This window comes from Schistocerca serialis, chromosome 6 (genome assembly GCF_023864345.2).
Source record: "Schistocerca serialis cubense isolate TAMUIC-IGC-003099 chromosome 6, iqSchSeri2.2, whole genome shotgun sequence".
Lineage (NCBI taxonomy): Eukaryota > Metazoa > Arthropoda > Insecta > Orthoptera > Acrididae > Schistocerca > Schistocerca serialis.
In genome coordinates this window covers 468,132,495-468,148,592 of record NC_064643.1, presented here as the reverse complement: position 1 = coordinate 468,148,592, position 16,098 = coordinate 468,132,495, and the positions used below count along the sequence as shown (strand labels likewise).

Genomic DNA, 16,098 nt, shown 5'->3' with positions numbered 1-16,098 from the left:
GATGTGAAGGCATTGTCACCTAACATCGAGGGCAGGGTCCTGGGAAAGTTAGAAGTCAGCTGCAGAGCGGCTGTAAGTGGGCAGTCCAGCAAGAGGTGGATGACTGTCATTTGGGAGCCACAGCGACACTGTGGGTCCTCATGACAGAGTAGGTAACCGTGCGTTAGACGTGTACGGTCAATGAGGAGCTGGCAGAGGACAACTGATTCCCTGCGAGAGGCCTGCATGGAAGACTTCCACACATTCATAATCTCCTTAATTACATGCAGTTTGTTGTGCGTGCTGTTATGCCATTCTGTCTCCCAAAGCTGGAAAACTCTGTGGTGTAAGACAGAACACAGGTCAGCTTCGGAGATGCCTATCTCCAGAAGCGGTTTCCGCATCACCTGTTTGGCCAGCCTGTCGGCAAGTTCGTTACCGGGGATTCCCATGTGTCCTGGGGTCCACACAAACACCACGGAACGGCGGGACTGTTCCAGGGCATAGATGGACTAGGGAATGGACACTACCAGAGGGTGACGAGGGTAGCACTAGTCGATAGCTTGTAAGTTGCTCAATGAGTACACAGCAGAAATGACTCGCCAGAGCATGAGATATGGCTGCCAGCTCTGCAGTGAAAACACTGCAGCCAACTGGCAAGGAATGCTGCTCTTATGTCCTCCATGAATATATGCAAAGCCTACGTGAACATCAGCCATTGAGCCATCGGTGTAAACCACTTCAGAGCCCCAGAACATGTCAAGAATCGAGAGGAAGAGACAATGGAGAGTGGCAGGGTTAACAGAGTCCTTAGGACCCTGCAAAAGGTCCAGTGAAGCTGTGGCCCAGGTGTACACCATGGAGGCATACATGAACAGACCACAACCAGAGGTGGTAAAGGGAAGGACTCCAATTCAGAGGGACCACACGCGAAACTCAATCGTTAGCCCCAATCTGGGCCGCCAATGCGGGAGATGGACTGCCACGTGTGGGAAAGGAGACGGTACTTCGGATGCTCAGGGGAACTATGAATGTGTGCTGTGTAACTGGCAAGCAGTTGCGCACCTCTGATCTGTAGTGGAGGGACACCAGCCTCCACCAGTACGCTGGTCACCGGACTTGTCCTAAAAGCTCCTGTCGCTAATCAAACCCCACAGTGGTGCACAGGGTCAAGTAAATGCAATGCTGAAGGCGCTGTCGAACCATAAACCACACTCCCATAGTCAATTCAGGATTGGACAAGGTCTCTAGACTGCAGCAGCGTACAGCAACTGGTGTTGCACCCCAATTGGTGTTGCTAAGGCAACAGAGGACATTAACATGCTGCCAGCACTTCTGCTTAAGCTGACAAAGATGAGGGAGCCAAGTCAATTGAGCGTTGAAAACCAGCCCTAGGAATTGATGTGTATCCACTACAGTGAGTGGATCGTCATTAAGGTTAAGTACAGGTTCCGGATATGACACCGACAGAAGTGCACGACACACAACTTTGCGTCTGAAAACTGGAAGCCACGGGCTAGAGCCCATGATTGTGCCTTGTGGATGGCTCCCTGGAGGTGCAGCTCAGCAACAACAGTACTGGAGCAGCAGTACGAAATGCAGAAGTTGTCTGCGTAGAGAGAAGGTGAGACGGAGGGCCCAACATCTGCTGCTAGACCGCTAATGGCCACTAAAAATAGAGAGACACTCAACACAGAACCCTGCGGGACTTCATTCTCCTGGATATGGATGGAACTATGGGAGTCACCAACTTGGACACGGAAACTACAGAACGACAGGAAGTTTTGGATAAAAATCAGGAGTGGTCTCCGAAGACCCCACTCATACAATGTGGCAAGGATATGATATTGCCAAGTCATGTCGTACGCTTTACGTAAGTAAAAAAAAAAAAACGGCCAATCAGGTGTTGCCGTCTGGAAAAGGCTGTTCAGATGGCAGACTCGATGGACACAAGATTATCAGTGGTAGAGTGACCGTGGCGGAAGCCGCCCCAATGGAGCCAACAAGCCACGTGACTCCAGGCCCCAACCCAACCGCCAACATACCATACATTCCAGCAGCTTACACAGAACATTGGTGAGGCCGATGGACCGATAGCTATCCACATCAAGTGGATTTTAACCGGATTTGAGCACCAGAATAATGGTGCTCTCCCACCATTGTGATGAAAAGACGCCATCGTACCAGATCCGGTTGAAAATGACGCGAAGATGTCACTTATAGTCAGATGAGAGATGTTTAATCATCTGGCTGTGGATGTGATCAGGCCAGGAGCTGTGTCGGGGCAATGTGCAAGGGCACTGAGGTGCTCCCACTCTGTAAATGGGGCATTATAGGATTCACCGCAGAGTGTAGTGAATGAGAGGACGTTCCCTTCCAGCCATTGTTTGAGTGTGCGAAAGGCTCTGGGGTAATTCTCCGATGCAGAGTCTTGAGCAAAGTGCTCAGCAACAAAGTGCTCGGCAATTGCGTTAGCGTCGGTACATAACTCGCCATTTATGGTAACACCGGGGACAGCTGTTGAGGCCAGCTACCCAAAAATACATTTGATCTTTGCGCAGTCTTGGGAAGGTGACGTGTAGCACCCAATGATGGAGACTTATCTCTACCAACACTCCTCCTTCCATTGTTTGATAAGGTAGCGAACAAGGGCACAGAGCCGTTTAAAGGTTATGAGGTGCTCCAGAGAAGGGTGCCGCTTATGCTGCTGCACAGCTCGCCGACGCTCCTTAATGCTTCAATGACTTCCGGCGACCACCAAGGAACTCTCTGGCACCCTAAAGAGTGAGGGATCACACTTTCTGCTGCAGAAACAATTGCGCTAGTCACCTGCTCAACCATCACATCGATGTTACTATGTGGGGGAGATTCAGCGGTGACAGCAGAGGTGAAAGTTCCCCAGTCCGCCTTGTTCAAAGCTCATCTGGGCAGGCGTCCATGTACCTGACACCGGGGCTGTGACAGGAAGATGGGGAAGTGATCACTGCCACACAGGTCCTGGGCTGCAAATTGATAAATCAATGGCTGAGTAACTACCATGAGCCACACTGAAATGTGTGGCGGTCCCAGTATTTAAGAGGCAGAGGTCGAATTGCGACAGTAAAGTTCCGACATCTCTGCCTCAGCCAGTGTGCATGGTACACCCACAATGGGTTATGAGCATTAAAATCTCCCAGAAGCAGGAAAGGTTTAAGGAATGATCAATCAGTGCAGCTAATACATTCAGGAGTACTGCACCATCTGGAGGAAGATATACATTGCAGACAGTTCTTTCCTGTGTCGTCCTTATTCTGACAGCCACAGCTTCAAGAGTGGTTTGAAGGGGCACATGTTCACTATAGACCTAATTTAGGACACAAACGCCAACTTCACCTGACACACTATTATAGTCGCTACGGTTCCTGTAATATTTCTTATAGCTGCAGAGGGCAGGGGTCCACATTTCCGGGAACCAGGTTTCCTGGAGGGCAATGCAGATGGCAGGTGTAAAGCATAATAGTTGCCGTAGCTCAGCCAGGCGGTGGAAAAAACCGCCGCAATTCCACTGGAGGATGACAACGTGAGACTGGGAAGGCATGGAACATTCAATGAGGCGGTTTACGCCTCAGAGTCACCTACTGCCACCAATTTTTTGCCTGAGCAGTCTATATCCATTGTGTCTGAGGGTCTGGCTCCTCAGCGGATGCCAAAATCTCCACCCTATCCTCAGTCGCAGAGTTTGTAGGTAGTGGTGGTGTGGGTGCCAATGCAATTTCCTTGGTCTTAAGGGTTTTCTTTTTGGATTTCTCTCACTGCTCCTTGGGTATCCCTGGCTGGGAGGACTTCACTGGCTCAGTCTCCAGGACTGAGGATGAGCATGAAGCCCTACGACCAGCTGCTTTTGGGCTCTTCAGCCACTGGCGGGTGTCGTCTTTCCCACTAGAAGAAACCTGGGGAGGGAGTGACCCAAGGCCCAAGGGACCCCTTCCTAGCGATTGAAGCAGAAGAAGACTTATGCTTCTCTGGCTTAGAAGTGGGGACGGACTTCCCCGATGCTTGGGGGGGGGATGTTGCTCCCGAAGTAGGTGGTGCAGGAGCAACAGGGAGGGAAATGACCCCCACCATCAAAGGGGCAGGTGTAGCCTTCCGGCTCGGGCGTTCAAATTTTCTATTAGCCTTTGTGTAGATCAGTCTATCCAGGGTCTTGTACTCCAAGATTTTCCTTTCTTTCTGGAGAATCCTGGAGTCAGGTGAGCAAGGCGAATGTTGCTCTCTGCAGTTGACACGGATGGGAGGCTGGGCACCTGGAGTATTGGGATGTGATGGGCCTCTGCAATCTCGGCATGCGACGTTGGAAGTACAGCAGGAAGACATATGGCCGAACTTCCAGCACTTAAACAGGGTGTATACGTGGACAAGGAAAAAAAATTCCTGGATTTTTCCCGGATTTCCCGGTTAAAAACACACTTTCTCCCGGGTGAAAATACACTTTTTCCATGCTAAGTGACAGTATACTCTTCCTCGGCACTGTAAAACTCATCAATCCTTTGAATGTTTACGGTTTTATATACGGACGTAGAATTTCCTGGCACTTTAGAAAATGAAACTCAGGAGGGAAAAACACGTTTTGAAAGACTTTCGATGTGCAGCAACATGTACGCTGCTTATTTCCGTATCACGAAGGTATAAATTTTAATTCCACCGAACACCGCATGTCACTTTCCGAAAACATTGAAATCGAGATTGTGATGCGCTTTTGTGAACCAGTCATAGCTCATGTTACGTGATCTCGCCAGCTGATGGCAGCATAGGACACGTGATGTAGTCAGCCAATAGCAGCGCGAACACACAAATAAGAAAAATTAATGGTTTAAATTAAAGCTGGAAGAGAATCTAAGCTTCCACATATAATGTTGATCTTTTTAGCGCGTGTACACTTTAAGATACATCACACAAATGTGCCAGTAAAATTTTTAATAATGACGTAAATGTCTGATCTTCTGGGCTCGAAATTCTTCTAAATGGTCATCCTCGAAGAGTTGATTTTTAAATGAGAGTCAAACGCTTTGTGATTTAAGAAATTCATCGTACATTCTCGCACACAGTTCATCTTGCGTAAAAGGAAATTTGGTTTGAATGTAGAGCTTTTCAAACCACCATTCGCAATAGTTTCCTCCAACCTGTTAGAAATAGTTTCGTTTCAGCAGTTGGAAAATAGCGCCAGATAACAGGCGTCACCACGTTTACGCAGCTACGATGACGTAGGAAGCCCATATGTTCGTGCGTGTAAAACATTAAAAGATCTTACATTATGTCATAAAAGTAACAAGACATCAGAGGATACTTCAAGAGCATTGGAATTTCGTGAACCATACTAAAATGCGTAATTCGGCTTAAAATGCACATTCATATGTCCAGATTCGTAGGTAAATTTTCTTGGAGTACCAGTACTGTATTATCTCATGTTTGGTTCTTTATTATGGCATAATGCCATACGTGCATTTGAAATGCAGTTAACAGTTGAAACTAGCCAATAGTGTGAATTTCAACACTTCGTTTCAAATAAATTGACTGCCTCAGCAGAAAGATTAATGAAAGCCAAATCTCTTTAGAAAACCGACAAAAATAACTTCATTGTTCTGCAAGGCAATTAATGCTTGACTGTCAAGAAGGTGGAAAATCTAAACTAATAACATATTTTAGCCTTCCGTAATTCATATGATAACTCCCGGACGCAAAAATCCGTTTGTTATCATTTAATGTGAGAGCAATAAACGAAGAGAAAGCAACAAAATCACTGAACGTAAACACAGGTCACATGGTGGTGACCCATCTCCCCACCACAACTCAGACTGCTCTGGGCGTCAGCCCCAGATTTACTATATTTCCGAACCGGGCCAATATTAAGTAGTGGCGCCCAGCCATAGTTCCTGTAACCAGAAGCAAAAGAAGGTACTACTCCTATGCGACTCAACTGCGCATGCGCAAGAGCCCGCCCGCAACTGCTCAAACGAATCTAATTTAAACAGTTGTCACGTCACGCTCATCGGAGGCAATTTGTTGTTATGAAGCATTGCATAGTCTTCCTAAAGCCTTTGACACACTTTGATGTTGGCAGAAGCTTGTATGAGCACTGTGTTTTGTTGTTATATACGGCGCATTTCCTTTGCAACTTAAGTTTTATTTTCGTTTTTTTTTCTCTCGTTCATGTTTTGTTGCTGCAGTAGTATTCTGCAATAGCGAGATACAATAATATCCTTTGTTACAGTATTGGTTCTTACCAGTCAAAATCACAAAAATTTAACTGAAAACTAAAACAATGAAAAATTCCCGGAATTCTAAACAATTCCCGGGTTTTCTCCCGGATGGAAAAATTCCCGGGTTTTTCCCGGATCTCCCTGTTGTCCCGGGTCATATACACCCTGTTAAAGCACCGCATCGGGGGAGGGATATAGGGCTTCATGTCACACCGGTAGACCATCACCCTGACCTTCTCGGGCAATGTATCACACTCACAAGCCAAGATGAAGGCACCAGTGGCAACCTGATTATCCTTCGGACCACCAGCTGCACGCCAATTTAGAGCGACGAGGTGTACATTTCATCCAGCGTGTCCACCAGGGACACGCTGGATGAAATGTACACCTCGTCGCTCTAAATTGGCGTGCAGCTCATCGTCGGACTGCAAAAGAAGGTCTCTGTGAAATATGATATCCTGGGCCATATTTAAGCTCTTATGGGGCATGATGGTTACAGAACCCCCCATCCCTCCCCAGCTTGTCACAAATGAGTAACTCCTGTGACTGGGCAGGGGATGCTGTTTTGATCAAGACTGATCCAGATCTCATTTTGGACATGCCCTCCATCTCCCCAAACTTGTCCTCTAAATGCTCAACAAAAAAACTGAAGCTTCATCGTCATGAAAGATTCACCATCAGTTCTCGAACATACAATGTACCGGGACGAATTAGATCTGCTGCCACCCTTAGCCTGACGTTCCTCCCATTGTGTAGCCAGGGAGGGGAATTATTTGGGGTTTACTTCTGTGCGTTGAATTGAGCTCGTGATCACTTAGAGACAGCTGGTGTTTCACCATCAGCAAGAGATGATGGACTATGCTTCATCACGTGTCATCTGCCCTGATGCCACCCACTCCGACCAGGGCCCCTCCGCACGGGCGCCACTCAACCACAGTGAAGGCCACCTGGCAGGATGGCCATTGCTGGGAGTCCCGATGCCCCAAGGGGATGGGCATCTACCCCTTGGCATACGTGGGGAGTTAACGGTGCAGGCATCAACAGAGCTATCCCTGCGTGGTCAGGGGGCTACAACCAACAGAGTACACAGCAGCCCCACCACAACGGACTGGCTACCGTGCTGGATATCAGGTGCAAAAAAGTCCATGGTCATCGTCGCATCGTCGACGCAGAAATCGACACTGCATAGTGCATGGTGAAAAATGCACCCAGGAAGGTGTCCTTGCCCAAGAGATAGAGAATGGGCAGGACTGCAATGCAACGACGAGAAAGTGGGCTAAAGATCTCAATGCACGATGGACACGGTGCATCGTGTAAGGCGCCCTTCCCCAACTGGCTCGCTCTTCGGGAAAATTTTGAAAAATGGAGGTCAAACCCTACAGGGAACCATCACAAAGGCCGAAATGTGTGAAACTCCTTTTAGTTGCCTCGTATGACAGGCGGGAATACCTCGGGACTATTCTAACACCCTGACCCGCAGGGAGTACCGGCAGGTTACTTGCACAGCCACTGTGGGAGGTGAAAAGAGAAGAACTTTTCTTGGACTTTTAATAATTTAACTCTAAATAATTTACTATTCTCTTGCTACTTTCTACGACACAATTCACCTGTTAATACGCACAGATTAACCAAAATCAACAAGTCTCTTCTAAATAGTTTAACAAGGTATCTCACTTTAATCTGTTCCATTATTTTTATCATGAATACCTCAGTATTAAAGGCACTAAACCTAATTTACAGCCAGGTAAAATCATTCCCGATTGAAGTTTTAACAAACTTCAAAGCTCTTATAAGCTAGACAAAACTTGTGCAATTAATCTTACCATTGGGGAACAATGAGGCTTGAGGATAGAGTGGATCTGTATTTGCGGTATCTGATGCTGGAATAAAATGATCATACAGATTCATGTTAGTGTTCATATTAACTTCTGGAAGAAACGAACTAGTTGGTACGTCACCAACACATTCACTTTGAAAAAATGGGGTTGTATGGCCTCTGTCAGAAAATGCTGTGAAGCTACTGTCAGTTGATGATCTTGATGGGTCCAACCAGTTTTCTGGCATTACAGGTGTTGGCAGTAAAGGTGAACATATCTTTTCTGGTAGTATTGGCGGCCTCTCATGTTCATTTTCCTGTGTGTACGCCAAGATTTTGCTTTTATTTTCCTGCTCCCTTTCTGCAGTATCTGGATTACTCCCATCCTGCCCTTCATGATTGGTAGCTACCTCTGAGGCTGCTTTATCATCACCACCATCATCTCCAGGTCCATCTGCAAAATTACATGGGTTTCGTTAGAAATGGTTTTTCTGAAACAAAGTTTACTGTTAGAGACAAGCATGCCCTTTTACATAAAGTATGTATGTCGTCCTAACAAGAGCACACACTGTCCACTGCAGTATTTCAGACAGCCTTTTTTTTTAAATATACAAACCAATTACAGCTTTAAGTGTATCTGTACATGTTAATACATTTAAAAAGTGTTTAAGAATGAGATTTCTTAGAGGAATATGATCTACCTGACTCAAAATGTTTTCTGGATGGATCCAACCAATTGTGTGGCATAGGTGGTGTCGGCAACAAAGAAGACTGTTGCTCATTTGTGTCATCTTTTTCTTCTACTCCATTCGAGCCCGAAGAGTCAGTTGGTTTCCCAGGACTTTCCTTCTCTGCAAGAACAGGCTGAGAACTAGGCTCAGATTTCTCTGACTGTGAGACCTGAAAAATTTAGATAAATTTAAACAGTGAATAAAACAAAATTTCTTTCAGTGGCACATACATACTGTTAATAGTGTTTTGCTGAAAGCGTGCCAATTTCGTTTTTTTATCGCCAAGTTAATTCTAAGCTGGTTGTTCATGCTGAGTTCACTCCATACAAACTATGTTCAGTCACAATTTAGAAGGCCAAAAGATGAGAAGGGAGGAAAGAAGAATGGAAAGGAGAGGGGGAGGTTGAGGGTGGGGGGGGGGGGGGAGGAGCAGATGTAGAGGTGGGCGGAGTGGAGGAATGGGAGACAAGGGTGAGGGCAGGCATTGGGAAAAACGGAGAAAAGAATGAGAGGAACAGAAGTGAATGCAGAAATGGCCAAGAGGATGGACGGGAGATTGGAGAAGGGCAAGGAGGAAGGGGATGGCGCAGAAAGGACAAGACTGACTGGGAAGGGCAAGATATAACAGAATAAGTATAATATGTTAATTAAGGGAAAGACAATCCATCACCTATAGAGCACTGACATGTGGAGCACAGAAACACATGGCAGAAAACAGTATTTGCACTAGCTTTCAAGCAATTGCTCTTTTTCTAGCATAACTACACACATTCACTCATACAACCACACTAATGCACACTGATTACTGAAAGCAGTTGCCTGGGCTTATGGAGGTGGGGAGGGGATGGAGAAGAACACCAAGGCACGGAAGGGGTAGTGGGATAGAGCAAGATAAGTCTTTCAGTACATGGCTCAGTGGCTACCCAAAAATAGAGAAAGGATTCAGAGGGCAGGGGGGGAGGGGGGGGGCAGGGCACAAGAAGATTGGTGGGAGGAAGCAGTACATGATCTGGACAGGGAAGAAGTGGAGTGGACAGAAGAAAGAAGGGAAAAGTTACAGTGAAGCAGAGGGAAGCAGGTTAGCAGAGCTTTGGGCCAGGACGATTAATTGGGTGCAGGAAATGCTGGAGAGAAAATTCTCCATTTGCTCAATTCAGAGAAACTTATTCTGGAAGGAAGTAGACAAATGACCCACATGGCAAAGTAGCTGTTTATGCTATGTTTGTTGTAGCGCAGTGAACAGGGAAAAAGGATATGACAGAAGCGTGAGAAAGTGTGATGTGGGTTACAAGTGGAGCTTCAGATGAGGCAGCACCAAGTAAATTGGGGTTGACAAACCAACTCTACAGAAACCCCAGCATTATGTCTTAAGTCTCTGTTGATGCCACAACGCATAGGCATTCCCACACGGTGCAGTCATGAGTGAATCTATAGTGTTACTACATGTGTGAACTTATTGTGGTTTTGAGACTATCCCAGTTTTAGTGATAGGTTTCACAATGGTGTACAAGTATTGTTGGTTGGTTGATTTGGAGGAGGGGACCAAACAGTGAGGTCATTGGTCCCATTGGATTAGGGAAGGATGGGGAAGGTAGTCGGAAATGCCCTTTCAAAGGAACCATCACAGCATTTTCCTAAAGTGATTTAGGGAAATAATGGAAAATCTAACTCAGGATGGCCAGATGTGGGTTTGAACCATCACCTTCCCAGATGAGAGTTCAGTGTGTTTACCAGTGCACCACCTGGCTGAGTACAAGTGTTATGTTCCTCACTGTAAAGGAAATATTTAAATGGACTCAAGTTGGTTTTCCTTCCTAAAGAAGGAGACCCGCACCGCTGACTAGGCAAGGTCCTAGCGGAGGTGGTTTTTCCATTGCCTTCCTCCGACCGTAATGGAGATGAATAATGATGATGAACATGGCACAACACCCAGTCATCTCGAGGCAGCAAAAATCCCTGACTCCGCCAGGAATCGAACTAGGGACCCCTGCGCGTGAAGCGAGAACGCTACCACAAGACCACGAGCTGCGGATGTAATGCATTTGAATGAGCGTTTAATTAACCACTATTTTTTAAATGGTATTCAGGTCTGCGAACTACATTTTCCAAACGAAGATATTTTAAAATGTACCAAATGCTTCGATGCAAAATCTGGATGAAAAACAATGGCATAACTTTCGAGATGAATCTGTGCCATCAATTTTTCCCCAAACTGTCCTCAATATCTCACAGTGAACAAAAATAAAGGAAATGACCATGAAGCAGGAAGAACACGGCTGTACTACTGTGACACAGAAAACCTCACAGCTGCTTTCACACCATTGATGGTCTCTCGAAAGTGAGGGACACTTGACACAGAGGCCTGCAAGACCCCATTCTCTTCGGTATGGGGCAGTGGGGTACTGTGGGAAGCATCAACTTGAACCCAAGAAAGTAAAGTGTGCAAGAAGTTCTAGACAAAAAGTGGAAGTGGGCCCAGGGGACACCACTAATGCAAGGTAGTGAGAATGTGGTGTTACCATGTTGCCTCAACGCCTTTTGTAGGTTGAAAACGAGAGCAATAAGGTGTTGACGTCAGTCAGAAGCTGATTAGATGGCAGACTTAATCCAAACAAAATTAACAGCAGCAGAAAAACCTTGGCAAAAATCAGTCTGGGAATGAGCCAGAAGGCCCAGAGAGTCAAGGAGCCAACACAGCCAGCGGTTCACCATGCATTCGAGCAACTTGCAGAGAATATTGGTGAGACTAACTGGACGATAGCTGTCTATCTCTAGAGGACACATACCCCGTTTCAGTACCAGGACAATGATGCTTTCTCACCACTGGGAAGTGAATTCACCCTCACTCCAGATACGATTAGAGATGGTAAGCAGATGACGCTGACAATCCACTGATTTGGTTGTCGATGTGGTCTGACCCCGGGGCTGTAACAGGGCAAAGGGATAGGGCATTGAAAAATTCCAACTCACTGAATGGAACATTTTAGAGCTCCAGTTGGTGTGCAGTGAAAGGTAAGTGCAATCACTACAGCCTCTGTTTATGGACAAAAAAGGCAGGTTGATAGATCTCAGACACAAAGCTCAATCATAATGCAGAGCAAATATTCTGCGACAGTGAAAACAGCACAGTTCAAGAAATACCAGGTACACCTGCAGAGGACTGGTATTCCTAGTGGTGTCAGATCTTTACTAAAACCTGTGAAGGAGGTGTAAACGGTTCAAAGATTAAAATGTACCATTCCCACCATTCTTGCTTGTGTCATTTTATTAAGTGGCAGACCCAGGCACAGAGCCATTCAATGGCAATGAGGTACTACATCAATGGATGCCGCTTATGGAACTGGAGAGCTTGCCTGCAATCTCTAATGACCTCAGCAATTTCCGAGGTCTACCAAGGTACGATCTTCCTTCTATCCCAAAGAACAGGGAATTGCTAAGTCAGCTGCTGTGGCACTCTACAGCCATGTCAATGCCTCAATGTAATGGGGAGTTAAGAATGACAGAGGAGATGAAAGCATACCAGTCAGCACTGTGCAGAGCCCATCTGAGCAGGTGCCCAGGGGAGTGATGCTGAGGGAAAGACAGGAAGACTGGAAAGTGATCACTACCATACAGGTCATCATGGATCCACTAGTGGATGGATAGGAGAAGACCAGGACTGCAAATAGAAAGATCAATTAAGTATGCGGATGCACCAGTATTCAAGAGACAGAGGTCGAGATTGCCAGTAAGTTTCCAATGTCTTTCCCACAGCCAGTGATCATGTTCCATCCAACGAAGGGTTATGGGCACAGAAGTCACCAAGATTAGAAAAGATGGGGGGAGCCGAGAAACCTATGCAGACAGTATTTCTGGGGCACTCCACAATTGGGAGGGAAACAAACATTACAGAGGGTAAAATCCTGAAATGCCCTTACCCGAACAGCCACAGCCTCCAAAGTTGTATCAAGAGGCACAAGTTCATTATATACAGAGTTCAGAACTTATGTGAAAACTCCATCCTACACACTATCGCACTCAGCAAGATTCTTAAAATATTCCCTGTAGCCACAATGGGCAGAGGTCTGCATTGCTGGAAACCAGATTTCCTGAACGGCAATGCAGAAAGCAGGGGAGGAGCTTAAGAGATGTCGTAGCTCAGTCAAGTGGTGGGAAAACCAGTTCCACTGAAGAATCATACTTTCAGTGTACTGAAGAGTGGGAAAAGACCAAGGAGGTTGTGTCCCAGGGTGCTGTCACCAGTTGAGACGTTACGATGTCAACACTCATAGTTTCTGAGACATGTTGTGTGGTGCAATCTGGAGCCCCAGGGACCAGAGGGATTACCATCTCTGCCACTTACGCAACACATGGAATCTAGTAGTGTGGGGGCCACTGGCATCTCCATCTTCGGAGATTTCTATTTGTCTGTCTTCTCTTTACAGGGTTTAGATGACTGGAAGGGTCTCCCTGAATTAGTTTCCGTGACTAATAAAGACTGTGAAGACCTACAACCAGTAGCCTGTGGCTCCTTCAGCCATTGGCTAGTACCCGGTTGCAGACTGACAGAAACCTTGGAGGGAAGTGTCCCAAGGGACCTCTTCCTAGCTTGAAAAGCCACAACCATCAGGAGGCAGCAGGAGAAGAACCCACAACCATCAGGAGGCAGCAGGAGAAGAACCCACAACCATCAGGGGACGGGCACAGTTGAGAGGCCCCAAGGGTTTGCAGGAGGCGGCATAATAGGCGAGAGTGTTATCATCTGAAAGTGTGATGTCATTGATGAAGCATATGATATTGTCAAGCATGCAGTATGTACATGCTCATACTTTTTCTTCACCTCTTGGTATGATTGTCCAGATTCTTACATTCCTGTACTTTTTTCCTCTCTGAGACACAGAGCAGTATGGTGAGCATGGAGATTGGTGCTCTCCACAACAGGGGAGGGGCACAAGAAACGTTAACATACAACACTCATCCACAATCCCTACAGACTGGGCTGGTGTCTAAACGTGAAGACATGCCCACATTTCACACATTTGAAGCACCAAATGGGGGATGGGGGACACCACTTGGTTTCACATCACATTAGTATACCATCGTCTTGATCTTCTCTGTCAACAAATTGCCCTCAAAGGTCATAATGAAGGCCGCAGTAGCAACCTTATTGTCTTTTGGTCCCCTACGGACACAATGGACAAAGTGTATACTCCATCACTCCAAGCTGGTGCATAGCTCATCGTCAGTCTGCAAGAGAAGGTCATGATGGAAAACAATGCGTTGAACCACGTTTAAATTACTAAGGAGAGTGATAGTGGCCGCAATGTCACCCAACTTGTCACACACAAGCAATGCCCGTGACTGGGCAGGGGCTGCTATTTAAACCAAAATTGACTTACTCTTCATGTTGGAGACCCCTGCAACTTCCCCAAACTTATCCTCTACATTCTCTACAAAGAATAAAAGCTTTGTGGATAAAAGATTCCCCACCTGTCCTTGTACAAACCTGGTACTGGAGGGAATATTCCTCTGCTTGTCACTTAGCCCTACATTCCTTCCGCACCTTATACAGGGAAGGAAACATTTTTGGGCCATATCTCTGTGTCTTGAGCGAGTACTTTGTTGGGCCATATCTCTGTGTCTTGAGCGAGTACTTTCTTTCTGAAGTTACTGATGGGGTCGTATGACCATCACTGGGAGAAAGCTTCATCTGCTTTATATGCAAAGGTGCCAGCCACTGTGAACAGAGGCTCTCCCCTCAGACACCACCAACACCCAGCCTCAGCAACGGCTGCCTGGTCAGTAATTCATTGCTCGAGTCCCTATGCCCCAGTCATGACGGGCACACACTAAGCATTCATGGGGAGGCCCCAAACAGTGCAATCCCTGTGTCTTACACGATTAGTTAATCTGCAGGTTATTGCTCCATTTGCATTATCTTTTAAATTCCTACCACTCAGGGCACTGAAAATTTATCACACGGAGAGTATGTTTCATAGGTTATGGCAATTAGTGGTCAGAGAGTAGCAGATCAAAATTTGCAATTTATCTGAAGTGTTAGCTTAACACAAAATAATTTTTGCACTTTCACACACATAATTGTGACAGTATGTGTTCAAAAACTGCTGCTCCAAGTGACTTACACAATCGATACAGTACATAATTCATTGTAACTGTTCACAAAGCATATACTGCCATACTTAAATTTCTTAATCCAACACCAACAGACTTGGTGCTGTTTACACACGATTAGTACATCATATGAGGAAGTCGAGCCTGTACTGGATGTGTTAACTCATAGTTTCTGCTTTAAGCAGTATGATGTGTACAATGTCACGTATAAGACAAAATACTGCACAGTAGCATTTATCGACAATAAGTATGCATAGCAGAAAACTATTTAACGGAAAAAATTTAGAGAGTGTTCATTTGTTCATGTCATCATCAAATGCAAAAATAAATATGTAATTCTAATCACAATGTGAAAACTGGTGTACAATTATAAAATTATTTTTGTAGCAGCTAGGAAGCTAAAGTATTTTCTAAAAACAGAAATTTAGCTGCTTCTTGCTATCAAAATAATTTTATAACTGTATACCAGTTATTATATTTTGATTAAAATTACATATTTATGTTTGCACTTGACAATGACATGAACATCCAATCAAACTCTCAATTTTACTGTCAAATAGTTTTCCACTGTGGAATCTTATTGACAAATGTTACTGTGCAATTATTTTGTCTTATTTGTGATGATGTACATAAGTAAGATTTTTAAATATGCCTTAGATTGTGGTCCTATATACAGGGTGAGTCAGGAGGAAAGGTACATGCTTTGACGGGCGATACTAGTGGTGATTCTGAACAAAAAACTCTAATTAACATATGCCCTTTTCTTAATCATTTCTGGGTAAATCAATGAAAACAACTATAAACCAGAAATGTGTAGTATCATCCTTACTAACCACATCAGCACGCAGTTCACTTGCGTATGGTGAGTTGTTTACATCAAGTCTCAGTCCGATAGCACTTTTAGTACACGGTACCACACGGTTGTTACATGAACAACGAATACAGTTTTGTGAAGTGAAAATGCCACAGATCTTCACACATCCAGAGTATGCTGACATGGTGTTTGTCTATGGTTTGTCCAATGGGAATTCCAGAGCTGCTGTGCGAGAATACCAACAACGATTTTCGAATCGCAGAGTGCCTGATAGCTGGGTGTTTCATGGATTGCGTGAGTGTGGTACACTTCCCAGTGCAAATGTTGTCTATGAATCTCCCGTACAACAAACTCTTAATGAAGCTAGAACATTCTTCAAGTAGTGGAACGCAACCCTACTACTAGCTCTAG

The 16,098-nt window shown here is 45.5% G+C and overlaps 1 protein-coding gene across 3 annotated transcripts in view; it reads right to left on the bottom strand.

Moving 5' to 3' along the window:
* The window catches only part of LOC126483936 (uncharacterized), a 138,401-nt gene that overhangs the window by 80,366 nt on the left and 41,937 nt on the right, over positions 1-16,098 (bottom strand). For all 3 annotated transcript variants that reach the window (XM_050107219.1, XM_050107221.1, XM_050107220.1), the window contains 2 exons: positions 8,733-8,931; positions 8,039-8,485 (listed from right to left, as the gene is read on the bottom strand). In XM_050107219.1, coding sequence (XP_049963176.1) covers positions 8,039-8,485; positions 8,733-8,931 — 646 coding nt within the window. The remainder of the gene's footprint in view (positions 1-8,038; positions 8,486-8,732; positions 8,932-16,098) is intronic.